The 14,789-nt window shown below is 35.1% G+C and overlaps 1 protein-coding gene and 1 pseudogene across 1 annotated transcript; both read right to left on the bottom strand.

Moving 5' to 3' along the window:
- Positions 1 to 1,166: 1,166 nt before the first annotated feature.
- On the bottom strand, positions 1,167 to 4,298 carry LOC118026742 (olfactory receptor 2AJ1-like). The gene has a single exon (XM_035029742.1). It carries the CDS (start codon positions 2,461 to 2,463, stop codon positions 1,435 to 1,437), a length of 1,029 nt encoding a protein of 342 aa, XP_034885633.1. The 5' UTR covers positions 2,464 to 4,298; the 3' UTR covers positions 1,167 to 1,434.
- Positions 4,299 to 12,673: 8,375 nt separating this feature from the next.
- On the bottom strand, positions 12,674 to 14,146 carry LOC118026741 (annotated as a pseudogene).
- Positions 14,147 to 14,789: the final 643 nt, after the last annotated feature.

The following is a 14,789-nucleotide window of genomic DNA, read 5'->3' as shown; positions in this document are numbered from 1 at the left end:
TTTTAGGATAAAATGCTAAAAATGTTACAAAATGTAACCCTATATGTGTACCTAAAACAAGACACAATTTTAATACACACATTAAATATTTTGTGTTTGCTTCTAGAAAGGATGAGTACTTTCATTGTACCACAACTAATATATATATGTAAGTGTATGTATATATATTTCTCACTTCAGTAACAAAGGTTTCAAAACAAACTATTCAATGAACAATGGATATTTCAAGTAGAGTTCCCAAAAGTTTTGTATTTTTTTTGAAACTTCCAGGTGAGGGCAGAGTGATGCATGTCGTTGTGCTGGTTTGGGATTTAATGTAGTTCTGACATTTTGTTTCCCAGATTCCCTCTCAATTAAGTTTGAAAGGGAGCAAAAACAGAAATTGCTTGTGCCTGCTAGATTGTTTTTGGCCCCTCTACCTCACTTTCTCTGTACAGAGGTGTAGCCCTCTCACTCAGACATTCACAATACAAAAAAGATCCAGGGGTACCAGGACAGGGATGCAATTGATGTATGGAGGTTCTTGCATGCAATATTTGTTTACATTATTGTGCAAGAAAACAGGGATTGTAGATTTCAAATGGAAGTGTTTTCATGATTTAGAACTCATATTAATAGAAATTGAATGCTAGTTCTTAAATAACTCTTAAAAAATGTTATTCTTACTAAATAATATTGAATGCATTGAGTATATCAAATAAGTTACATAATGTATTAGTATATGAAAATACATAATAATATATGATTTATTAAATACTAAAATACATTGGTTTATGTTTCTGTTTTATTGAGGTATAATTGATATAATTCTACTGTTCTTAGGTGTACTGCATAAAAATTTGATATATCTATATATTATAAAATAATTATCAAAATAAGTTTAGTTATCATCTGTCACCACCCAGAGCTACAATTCATTTCATTATGATGAGAACTACTAAAACCTACACTCTCAGCCACTTTCTTATATACAACAGACCATTGTTAACTACAGTCACCATGCTCTACATTACATCACAGGCTTACTTATTTTTAACTTATGTATCATATAACTAGAATTTTTACCTCTTGAACACCTGCACCCATTTTGCCTATAATTTTTTATGAATTTTTGATAACTGCTTGTAACCTTGGAATTATAATTTTACTATTTCATGAAATACAAAAGTTATATGGCTAGATCCCATATGACGTGATAGTATTATAAAAGTCAATTTTTATAAGATCTTAGAATTTTTCATGGGAGGGAACAGTACATTTCTGGATGTATGTATTTATAAAACAAATACCTGTAAAACTTTTTTTTAATTTTCATTGGAGGTTTGGAAAAATCCACTTTCCACTCTTGATGGATAGAAACTTTGATTTTCTTTCTAAAGATATGACTAATGGATAATCTCTAAGCATTGAATATTGATATAGAAAATACATGCTTCAAGCATTTTTATTACTATCTTTAATGGAGAAAGTGACTTTGAGCATATTTTTCATTGCCTTCAGAACATCTTTATTCCTAAAACTGTAGATGATAGGGTTCAGTGTGGGTGTGAGGATGGTATAGAATATTGCCAAATATTTGTCCTGGCCCAGAGTGTGGTATGATTTGGGTCTCATGTATGTGAAAATAAATGGCCCATAGTACATTGTGACCACAATCATGTGGAAGGAACAGGTAGAAAATGACTTTTTCCGTACATCTGATGATTTCATTTGAAGAACAGTAAGGAGAATTTGGACATAAGAAGGAAGGATTAGGGAGGAAGGGACAAGGAGAAAAATTAAGCCACTTACATAAACTCCTCGTTCATAGAGTGTTGTGTCCACACAGGACAACTTCAACATGGCAGGGACTTCACAGAAAAAGTGATCAATGGCTCTTGGGCCACAGAAGGGAAACTGGAGTGCATAAGCTGTGTGGACTATGAAGTTGACGGTCCCAACAATCCAGGACCCTCTAGCCATGAGAATGCGGACATAGTCATTCATAAGAATGGGATAGTGCAGTGGGTGACAGATGGCTACATAGTGATCATAAGACATTGCCGCCAGGAGAAGGCACTCACCACCCAGGAGGGTGAGGGATAGAAGTATCTGGAAGCCACAACCTGTGAATGAAATAGTTCTGCGGCCTGACAGAAAGTCAGCGACCATTTTGGGAACAATGTTGGAAATATGCAAGATGTCCATGAAAGACAGATGGCTGAGCAGGAAATACATTGGAGTATGGAGTCTTGAGTCCCTGAGGATAAGGAGGATCATGATTGTGTTTTCTGTTATAGTCATAATAAAAATGATGAATATAAAGGAGATGAAAACTAGACTTGATTGAGAAGAAGAAAAGAGTCCTAAAAGAATGAAATCACTGGTGAAACTGTGATTCTCATGCCCCATCATGAACTCCACTCTTTTCCTAAAATAGAAAAAAATAGAGCTAAAATGCAGTGGCGTAAATCTCAAACTCATTTACATTTAGAAGCATAATAAAATGAGAGTGATGCAGGTTTTGCAGTTCAAGTCAACAGACTCTCAACAAGCTTTGGAAGTGGGCTTGGTTTACAACATGGCCATTTATTTGTTTGAATCAACTGATGATAGTGGTCTATTGAGAAAGCTGTCAGCTCCATGTAGTCTTAATTCCGTATTCTTAAATGCAGTTCAATCTTTTGTCAAAGGTCACTTTTTAAATGAGACCTACCCTGAACAGTGTACTTAAAATCTCAGTAACCCCCGACTTGCCTATTTCTCCTTACTGTGCTGTCCTTTGATGCATTTTGCAAATCACTTTTCATCTTTTACATATTCAATAAACTTATGAACTAACTTTATTTTTTATGGTCATTCTAACTCATCAGAACTTAAACTTCCCAATGTGAAATCGTTGTTTTGCCCTCTGTATAAACTGAACGGCTACACAATGCCTGGTATATAGTAGTTCCTCAATAATATCCTTTAAATACCTGAATAAATGAATAGCATATGGAACTCAATTTTCTGTCTCATTTTTTATTTGGATAAACCCTAAAGAAAATGAAATGTATTATTTATACATCTTTCTAAAATAATAAGTAATGATATACTATAAAAACTAGCTTAATCTGTATTTATAATTTAATCTGTAATTTGTAAATATCAGCATTTAAATGTAAAAAATGAAAATTTTATTCAGTTAAAATGAGAATATATTTTACTTGGGCCAGTTTTATTAACTCCTCAAAATTGAATTATATTTCATTAATTCTTTATATAGAGAATCATATTGTTTCCTAAATAATGAAATTGTTTAGATGTGGGTAGTGACTTAAGTGTTCCCTTTACTATATGTGCACAAATTCACTATGTATGATCTATCCCTCAATAAATAGATATACATGCATACATACTTATACACACAGAGAGAATTTAAGGAAACACTGCTGCAAATCATGAAAAATAAATAACATATAAAACAAGTTATTTGCCTTCTTCAAGAACTATTCATAAATTTGGGGTTCCTGTCTGGCTTAGTCAGTAGAGCATGTGACTCTTGATCTCAGGGTTGTAAGTTCAAGCACCATGAATCTTAAAAACAACAACAAAAACACTCTTTTAAGTTTGAATGAAATGTGTTTTGGTTTTCCCTTTGGGAAGCAAATGTACAAATATGTCCCTGATAAAATATAAATATTGTGTATTTTTCTGTTTTATTTTAGTGATTATTGAGATACTTCATTATGAAATAAACCTCTACACTCTATTTTGATGGCCTGGAATGTGGCCACTGTTTTGCTATAACGTTAGGTATATGAAAAGATTAACCTTTGAATGACGTTGCAGATATATACATGTTTAAGTAGGTCTTGCTGTTTTGACTGGTTTGACCAACAGCTCAGTAAAATTCGGTAAGGACATGGATTGAGATTTAAGGGCATCGATGCCTTCCTTGAACTGGTGGATCATAAGTTAGTCTTTAAAATCTATGAATAAAAAAATCAATGGATATTATTGACAACTCAAATTCAATATATCATTATCCAAAGTTGTTGACTTTTTCTCACTGCCAAAAATAATTTTGTCATTCTGGTTTTCCATTTTCCATTAATGATTTCAATTGTTATGCTCATTCTCATCAAAAATCCATACTCGATTTTAGTGTTGAGAAGTGTGGGGGCATCTGAGAGACACAGTCAGTTAAATGCCCAGCTCTTGGTTTTGCCTCAGGTTGTCATATCAGGGTCATGAGATCAAGCCCCAGGTCAGGCTGTGCACACAGGTACAGAGTCTGCTTAACACTTTCCCTCCCTTTCCCTGTCTCCCTTTCTCTAAAATAAATAAATCTTAGAAAAAAAAAGAAAAAAGAAAACAAAAGTATATGTAACGTCTATTTTCTGCAGAACCCCATCACATAGTAGTCCCTGGCCTATTGTAGGTTCTCAGTAAATGTTTGTTCAAGGTATTTTTGACTATGGACTCTGATATCCAAAGTTATCCACAATATATCAATTATATTTACATTTTTAAAGAGTTTGTGCTGCCTCTACAAGAATATTTTGTCTACAGTTGTCTTCAGATATTAGAAGTACTCCATAATAAATTCAACAACTACTTCATCTTCTAGGTTCTGCTACTTTCTTTCCACTTCCATGGGGCACCTGAAGTTCAAGAGCTGAGCTGAGATCGAGTCCAGTGCTTAACCAACTAAGCCACCCAGGTGTACAACCATCTTTTAAGAATCTTTGCCTAACTGGTCAATCAGGCATCTGGAATATCCTTCCATGATGCTAGAATGATAGATAAAATGATACCTTCTATGCCATCCAGAATGTTGAATGAAATCTGTTCTTGAATCCAAAGAGGTATACTCTAATGGTGAGCTTCCTAACACTATGTTTAAAAGTGGGAAGACAAGTGTTACATATCCTGTAAAATCTTCCAAATCTGTGCTACCCTTATAAAGTTATAGTCTCTTTCTCTCTCTGTGACATTAAATATTCTCTGTCGAATAATACTAAATGTAAGTAAAGAGATGCAACATGCAGTTTACACCATCCTAACCTCTAGAAGTTTGGAGACTAATTATATGATGCTGTCATCATTAGATACCAAGTCTTTAGCTATAAACACAGTCATATCCCAAACTTGCCTCCCAGGTAAAAGAAAGGCTTCCATGCACTTTACCTAGTGAATGCAATATGCTCAAATATTTTTTACCATTTTACATTTGTCAACATTTTGAAAATTCATTATGCAGCACTAATTTGACTTAACTAGTTTGAAAAATATTCTTTTCATTTTTCTGTCACATCTCTCAGTACATGAATAAAACATTCAGAATATGTCCTTAAATTTAAACAGAAGGGAAATTACATTTAAATAGAAGGAAACTATTCAATAAAATTAGTAAGACTACACATCTATTCAATTATTTGTATGTTCCTACATTACATCTTTATATTAAAATTTTGACTGTAAGATGAAAGACAAAAATAATAGATCATTACTTCCTGAGTAATATTTATCTTGAGGTGTTTAATGTAGAAATCCTGGGAATATTAAGTCTGATATACATGCTTCTATTTATACTAAAAGATAATGCTACTTTGAATATCTTTTATTTTTTCCTTGCTTAATTGTTCTGGCTAGAACTCTCAGTACTATATGGAATAGAAATTTTAAGATGATCATTCTTGTGTTGTTTCTGATCTTAGAGAAACAAAGTTTTCAGCATTTTTAGTATTGATTTATTATGTGTGTTTTTTTTTTCTGTAACTAATGTTTGGAGAGTTTTTATCAAGACAATATGTTGCATTTTATCAAATGTTTTTTCCTGCACCTATTGAGATGATCATATGATTTTTATATCATTTTGTTAAATATATGGTTCTACTTATGCTTAGATTCCTTTTTCTGGGTCTTGGTATAGAGCCCCATATCAGGCTCCATGCTCAACACTGAGTCTGTTTGAGGATTCTCTCTGCCTGCCCTCCCCCTCTTTAAATCCATAAATAAATCTTTAAAAAAATGTTTGCTCATGGAAGAAAGAAATTTATAAATGAGAATAATTTTGGAGAGGAGAGAGGTTATGTGGAGCCTCAAAGGCTGAGAATATCTACAATTTTGAGAAACTTCCTACATTCCATGATCACTTCCTGTCTCTCATGGGGATTTTATTGAAGAGGGGCATAGTCAACACAAGTTAAAAGCCTAGTTTATTTTGATAGACTCAGTGTCTATTTTGAAAAGCTGAAAAGATAAAATTTGTTTACACTTCAAAGCAACAGTGTTAAAACTAATATACAGCACATGGACAGAAACCTTAATGAAAATTATGATTTTGGGGGCACCTGGGTGGCTCAGTTAGTTAAGCGGCTGCCTTTGACTCAGGTCATGATCCCAGGGTCCTGGGACCCAGCCCCGTGTTGGGATCCCTTCTTCTCACTCTCCCTCTGCTGCTCCCCCTGCTTGTGCACTCTCTCTGTCAAATAAATAAAATATTTTTAAAAATATGATTTTTCAAATTCCTTTTTTATTCTTGTACTCCTAATTAATTCAAAAAATTTGAGAAAAGTGTATGAACTTTTTCTTCCATATATGTAATTTTCTATTATATCTCACTTCAGTATGTTCACATATTTTATGTCAGAGACTATGTGCGAATTGGCTTTATATATAAAAATATATATTTACATATACATATATTTATAATTATACACCCGCACTTTCTCATTGAAATGACACAATGTCTGAGCCAGGAATAAGTCAATGAATGTGTAAGAGTCTAGAGACTGGAAAACATATAGTCCATGCTGCTTAACCAACAATGGCTTAAAAATCCCCACATCATAAAATTAAAAAGATGGAATTCTTGATCATGCCACATATCATCTTTGAACTTGCATCTCTTCAGAAGCAGCTAATGATACTTCTCTTGCTGTGAACATCAGCAGTCTGTGACATGTGAAAAGAGGACATGGGAGGACAGTTATTTGATCTTAAATCATCTAGCCAGGTGTTACACATGCTTATTTCCCTGATGTTTTACAGACCATCCCATACTTCAAGGACAAGGGAAGTGCAATACGATTCTTAGTCCAGAAGAAGGAAGTCAAGATTATTAACCAGCATCATGAATCAACAGGCTCTCCTTGTTTGGTTCACTTAATTTTCTCCAACAAAATAAGTTCAACACCCCCACAAGGAGACAACCAAAAGTTGCATTTAGCCATGTGATGAGGATGTACGAAGCAGGTCTAGAAATGATTTTTCTTATTACATGACCTGTGAAATGCAAGTCATCAAAATACGCAAAACATTTGGTGTTTCAAGGTCCTGATAACATCAATTAACAGTCCTATAACGAAGAGCAAGAGAAACACAGGAATTTGTTCTCAGATATTCTCAAATCTCAATGGGCAGATATGTGGGTGCCTTTTATATTGTAGATGAAGAACATTCATAAGTAAAGGCACTTTTCTATTTCCTTGGAGCATATTTTTCATTTTTTTACCATTCCTCTTGGTTCATTCCTCTGGAATGTTCCCTCCCCTTTCCAATATCTCATTGCTTGCTTACCATAATTGTAGAAAATTATCTTCTTGTGGCTAAGTGGTTTTCTCAGTCACCTTCTTGAAGCAATGTTTTTGGAATCTTTTGGAATCTTTGCATAAAAGAATATTATTTTACAAATATTCACTGATTTCTTCTGATCTATATGAGAGGAGTGAAGTGTCCACTCCAAATGTATGAGCCAGGACATGTAATTATTTGCTTTGTTCAATGCTGTGTGGCTGAAATTGTCTTTTTATCAATTCCAAGCAAAGGATGTTAGAGATAGCTTTGTTGTTGTTGTTGTTGCTTCTTCCATAACCATGAGAAGTAATGCTTGAGCAGCTTGTCACTTTCAAAACATTTTTTCTGTGCTTGATTTCCTCATCCATAAGAACAGAAGGTTCTTATGAAATGTCCAGTTACAAAAGTGGAAACCACTTTATGTATTTTTAGGCAGAGGTAAAGAGGTTCAGAAAATTAATTTAATAGGAGGTGGGAACACCAAAGAGCTAAGTAGAGAAAAATGAGCAACCACAGCAATTTTCCATCACTTTGAGAAGTGGAGACATCTGGACAATGTGCCTTCCTGGATCTCATGAATGGGACCTTCATGTAAGATGTGGAAGCAAGATGGGGACTGGCAAGCACTACATAGATCCATAGTTGTGTCTCACAGGAACTGGAAACATGGAAAGTCTCAACCACTTCCAGGAACCCCAATGAAAAGAGACTGGGAGGTAAGAAAGAACACATAAGCTGAATTATATCCTATACAGCTTCTTTTTTATCATTTATATTTTAATTCCAGTGTAGTTAACACCAAGTTATATTAGTTTCTGATGTACAATATAGTGATGAAACGGTTCTAAACAAAACAAAACAAAAACAATTCTGTATATTACTCAGTGCTCATTAAGGTAAATGTACTCTTAATTCCTTTTGCATATTTCACCCATCCACCCACCCACCTGTCCTCGGGTTACCATCAGTTGGTTTTCTATAATTAAGTCTGTTTCTTTCTAATTTTCACCTTTGTGCATTTTTTTGTTTATTAAATTCCACATATTGGTGCAATCGTATGATACTTGTCTTTCTCTGACTGACTTAATTTGTTTAGTATTATACTCTTTAGCTCAATCCATTTGCTGCAAATAGCAAGATTTCATTCTTTTTAAAATCTTATTTAAAATCAATTAATTAACAGATAGTGTATTATTAGTTTCAGAGGTAGAGTTTAGTGATTCATCAGTTGCATAGAACACCCAGTGCTCATTCCATCAAGTGCCCTCCTTAATGCCCATCACCCAGTTACCCCATCCCCCCACCCACCTTCCCTCCAGCAACCCTCAGTTTGTTTCCTATTGTTAAGTCTGTAATGGTTTCTCTCCCTCTCTGATTTCATCTTATTTTATTTTTTCCCTCCCTTTCCCTATGTTCATCTGTCTTGTTTCTTGAATTCCACATATGAGTGAAATCATATGGTATTTTCATTCTCTGACTGGTTTATTTCACTTAGCCTAATACCTTCTAGTTCTATAGAGTTGTTGCAAATGGAAAAACTTCATTCTTTTTGATGGATGGGTAATATATATATATATATATATATATATATATATATATATATATATAACAACAATATATGGTATATACCATTTCTTATTTATCCATTCATGTGTTGATGGACATCTGGACTCTGCTTCTTTTGGCTATTGTGGACATTGCTACTATAAACATTGGGATGCATATGCGACTTTCAATCACTTTGTATCTGTTGACATTCATATTTATAGCTGAATAATATTCTATTGTATCTATACACCACTTCTGTATCCGTTCATCAATCGATGGACATTTGGGCTGCTTCCATATCTTGGCAATTATAAATAATGATGTCGTAAACAAAGGGGTACATGTATCCCTTTAAATTAGTATTTTTGTATCCTTTGAGTAAATACCTAGTGGTGCAATTGCTGGATCATAGAGTAGTTCTGTTTTTCACTTTCTGAAGAACCTCTATATTGTTTTCCAGAGTGACGACCCCAGTTTGCATTCCCACCAATACTACATTAGGGATTCTTTTTCCTCCACAGCCTCGCCAACAATTTATACTTCTTGTGTTATTGATTTTAGCCATTCTGACAGGTGTGAGGTAACATCTCATTGTACTGTTGATTGGCATTTCCCTGATGATGAGTGATGTTTTTATTCTTTTTTTTTTAGTTCAAGTTCAATGAACATTTAGCATTATATTAGGTTCAGCAACTGTTTTCTCAAGGCCCTTAATTTTCTGCTAACAGTTTGAGTTTTGTTTTGTTTTGCTTTTGGCTTATTGGTTTGTTTTTGAATTCTGACTGCAAACTGATCCTATGAAAAAAATGACACAATTTTAGTATTAGTTTTGGGTCCATGCCTCTTCCAGGAATGAAAATATGCTGTAGTTAATATTGTTGCATAGCAAGAAGTGCAAATGGCAGTGGTTTAAAATAACAATACTAAGTTATTTTCCTCATAAAGCTTGTTAGGCAAAATTTGACAGACACCTCATTTTTGTGTCAGTTGGGGCATCTCAAGTGCGATCTGGAGATTCATCTCCAAGATAACTTATATATACTTTATATATAAATATAAATGCATATATATACATCTATAACAACTTATCAGCATAAACTGTTTCATGGACTCATATATCCCAATATGTGAGTAATTCAGCTACACTACCACAAATAATTTTCAAATGATTGCAGCCTAAAGCATATAATTTTACATAGCCTGGAATAGGGTATCTATTTTTACATTGTATTCTTTTAGAATGAATTATGTTTGAGACTGATGTGTGCTCTCATAGTTGGCATATCATTCTCCAGTAATTTAATTTGTTAATTTTAATTGAGAGAATGATGATGGAACAAAGAATTTTATTCTAACATTTCAGTTTCAAGGACCTGGCATTCTCTTTGGGACAAAATCTTGTACTTATCAATATGGAACAGCATTTTTTTTTTAAAAAACCTTGAATATATATAGATATGTTCTTTTTTTTGAGATGATGTGAGATAATTACAGAAATAGACTCAGTAGTTCATTCAGATGTTAAAATTCATATTTTAAGAATTTTGGCAAGAGACCATTTAAATTTGATATTCTTCATTTTAAATGTGCCACTTCCTTAGAATCAAAATATGTACGGTATAGTTCCTTCTTTTTTTAAATTTTTTTGTATCCTGCCACATTACTGAATTGCTGGATGAGTTCTAGTAATTTGGGGGTGGAGTCTTCTGGGTTTTCCACATAAAGTATCATGTCATCTGGGAAAAAGAGAGTTTGACTTCTTCTTTGCCAATATGAATACTTTTTATTTCTTTTTGTTGTCTGATTGCTGTTGCTAGGACTTCTAGTACTATGTTGGACAACAGTGGTGAGAGTGGGCACCCTTGATGTGTTCTTGATCTTAAGGGAAAGGCTCTCAGCTTTTCCCCATTGAGGATGATATTCGCTGTGGGTTTTTCATAGATGGATTTTATGAACTTGAGGAATGTTCCCTCTTTCCCTATACTCTGAAGAAAGGGGAACCCTCTCACACTGTTGGTGGGAATGCAAGTTGGTACAGCCACTTTGGAAAACAGTGTGGAGGTGCCTCAAAAATTTCAAAATAGAGCTACCCTATGACCCAGCAATTGCACTAGTGGGTATTTACCCCAAAGACACAGATGTAGTGAAAAGAAGGGCCATATGCACACCAATGTTCATAGCAGCAATGTCCGCAATAGCCAAACTGTGGAAAGAGACGAGATGCCCTTCAACAGATGAATGAATAAAGAAGATGTGGTCCATATATACAATGGAATATTACTCAGCCATCAGAAAGGATGAATACCCAGCTTTTACATCAACATGGATGGGACTGGAGGAGATTATGCTAAGTGAAATAAGTCAAGCAGAGAAAGTCAATTATCATATGGTTTCACTTATTTGTGGAAGATAAGGAATAGCATGGAGGACATTAGGAGAAGGAAGGGAAAAATGAAGGGGGTGAAATCAGAGGGAGAGTTGAACCATTAGAGACTATGGACTCTGAGAAACAAACCGAGGGTTTTAGAGGGGAAGGGGGTGGGGGGATGGGTTAGCCCGGTGATGGGTATCAAGGAGGGCATGTACTTCATGGAGCACTGGGTGTTATACGAAAACAGTGAATTGTGGATCACCACAACAAAAACTAATGATGTAATGTATGGTGACTAACATAATAAAATAAAATTTAAAAAAAAGACAAAATTTTTTTTGGAAAATTAACTCTCGTAAAACTTGCAACTCAACAGTTGCAGAAAGATTATAAGACTTCTCCCAAGCCATTAGATTTATGTCCCTTATTGAAATACAAAGATGAAACCTTCAGCCCTAGGGCTTTCATTGGGAACAAAGATGATTTCTTATCTATATAAGTCAATAGAAAATATTTATTTTAATCTGTGGGAAAAGGGACTTTTTATCTTAATTACTATTATGAATAAATCTATTGTCTGTGTTGATTTATGTGGTTAATTCTATCATGTGTGAATTATTTTTTAATTAGTGTTACTTAGTTTCAGAGAGAGATGTTCACTTCCACTCTTCATGATTATTGTATGTTTTTTTAATTAAGTTGTATGTCCATTATGGGTCTTGAACTCATGACCTTGAGATCAACAGTCATATATTTTACTGATTATGCCAGCCAGTGATTGCTACATATTTAAATGTACACAGGTCAATCTACTTACCTTGTACATAATGATTTTTAACTCACATATACCCTCAGAAAATCCTCTTCTAGCAAAAATTATGACAATATTTCCTACAAGATTTTTATATATTTTTCATAATCATTTAACTTTATTTGAAATTTATTATATCAAAATTATATGAAACTGAGATGTACATTGCTTTTTTCAAATAAATTATTCACTCTTTAAATAATCCATCAACAAAATTGCACACACACACACACACAGAGTTGGTGTTGTTGACACAAAATGAACAAACTTTTAAAATCTCTAAAAGAAAGGGTTTTTTTTAGTTTTTGTTCTGTTTTTGGTTTTGTTTTTCCAGTCCAGGTTAGGACAACTGCCTGGGATACAGTCTTTACTAAGGATATAAAACATGAAATGTTCAAATCATTAGGTGAAAGGTATTTCAGAAAGTTATAGACCTTATCTTAGGACTGTAAACTTAGGACTTAGTTTATCTGCAGGACTGTCTGACTTCAGTCTCATGGGACCAGGGGGGTTCTACACTTAGCCATATGCTTGGAATATGCTCCATTTTAGGTTATTTATAAATGAATCAGATGTACAATTGGTGCCAAGGTCAGAAATTGAATTTGCTGACTCTGGTAATGGTTAAAGTTTGGTTTCCTTGAGATCCAATGAGCAGGGCCCATGCACATTAAAAGTTGAAAATCTCCTTTATTTTATCAATGTCTAGCATATCTTTTACTTACAGTGCCTCAGCCATTTACTCTTATTGCTGAGGTCCAAAGTCCAGAACAAAAATACTATAAGGATGTATGAAAGCAGGACAAATGTAAATTTTAATGTACTAAATATAAAGTAAATATACTTTTCAATAGTGAAAACTGGCCAAGTGAGAACAAAATATATTGATATAACAAATTTCATAATGGATCCCGTTTGGCTGCTGCCAGTTTATCCAATTCCTCTCACTATAGACGTCCCAGAAAATGTTTCTCTAGCCATTGTCTCAAAGCCCCCTTGATGTCTTTGTTCCTCACACTGTAGATAAGGGGGTTCAACACAGGTGTGAAGATGGTGTAAGAAGCAGAGACCACCTTGTCATGGGCCACTGAGCAGTAGGATTTGGGCCGCACGTAGATGAGTAGGAGAGTGCCACAGAAGAGCCCCACCACAGCCAGGTGAGAGGAGCAGGTGACAAACGCTTTCTTCTGAGCTGCAGTGGGCCGCATGCGGAGCCCAGCAGCCAAGATGAGACTGTAGGAAGCCAAAAGGGGAGACAGAGGGATCAAGAGCATCAGGAGGCAGCACATATACGTGAAAAACTTAAAAAAAGGTAGCGTGGGCACAGGCAAGGTGCGTGAGTGTGGGTGCCTCACAAAAGAAGTGGGTGATTTCTCGAGAATGGCAGTAAGGGAAGCTCAGAGTGGCACCAGGCTGCATCAGCCCATCCACCCCTCCCCGAAGCCAGTAGCCTGTGGTCACGTGCAAGCAGAGCTTCTGATTCATGAGGATGGGGTAGCACAGGGGGTGACGTATGGCCACATAGCGGCCATAGGCCATGGCCGCTAAGAGGAAGCACTCAACCTCTCCCAGCATGGGAAACAGTAAACTCCGGGCTCCACAGCCAGCAGGAGAGATGGACCTGGTGCCCATCAGGTAGTTGGTTGCTATCTGGGGGACTATGGTGGAGACCAGCATCATGTCCACGAGGGAGAGCTGGCTAAGCAGGAAGTACATGGGTGTGTGCCGCTGGGGTCCTCATGGTTGAGCACAATCATGAGGTCATTGCCCATCAGGGAGATGAGGAAGAGCATGAGCACCATTGAAAAGAGGAACAGATGGGTCTGAGTGCAGTTAAAGAGCCCTAAAAGAATGAAGTATACTGTGTGGTGTCATTTGCATCTTCCATGGCTCAGTTCATGCCTGGAAAGCAAGGAATTATAAGGAGTCAGAGTTGTTTGAAAGGAACGTTAGGCATTTATTTAAGAAGATGTGGTCAAACGACAGAAAAAAATGAGACTTGGAGGAATAATTATGTCTTTAATCTTTCACTTCATGACAAGATGTTTGCCTTAGCATCCTATCATACATCTCTGTTGTTATTATACAATATTTTTTAATCCAAATAAATTGCATAACAAGTATATCTTGCAGTACACATCACACTTCTGTTATTTCTGTATATCTTGTTAGTATGCCACACATAATTTACTCACGGTGTTAGGAAATATTATGCCTTCCCAGTTTTCTAAAATTTGTGTACTTCTGTGTTGAAAGAGCCTCATAGTCATGCCTTTTAGTTAATATTAAAGTGATATATCTCTTAATTATGGCTATGGCTTTTTCATGTTTCTCATATGTTTAAGTTAATGTCTCAAGATTTTCTTTGATGTCGTGAGAAATTGTTTTAACTTAAAAAGTACAGAAAAATAAATATAAAACTACTATACCTCAGTTTTCAGGTGAGAGACACAAAATGGCTATATTTCTCTATTTTACATGTGTGTTTAGTACATGGTTTCAATATGCCAGGCT

The sequence above is a fragment of the Mirounga leonina genome, unplaced genomic scaffold (genome assembly GCF_011800145.1).
Source record: "Mirounga leonina isolate KUSES-001 unplaced genomic scaffold, KU_Mleo_1.0 Mir_280, whole genome shotgun sequence".
Taxonomy (NCBI): domain Eukaryota; kingdom Metazoa; phylum Chordata; class Mammalia; order Carnivora; family Phocidae; genus Mirounga; species Mirounga leonina.
The sequence above is the reverse complement of the archived record's forward strand: the minus strand, read 5'-3'. Positions and strand labels throughout refer to the sequence as shown.

What these genes read in the sequence shown, in the direction of transcription:
- LOC118026742 (XM_035029742.1), bottom strand. Translation starts at nt 2,463, where the DNA reads ATGAGTTTGAGATTTACGCCACTGCATTTTAGCTCTATTTTTTTCTAT.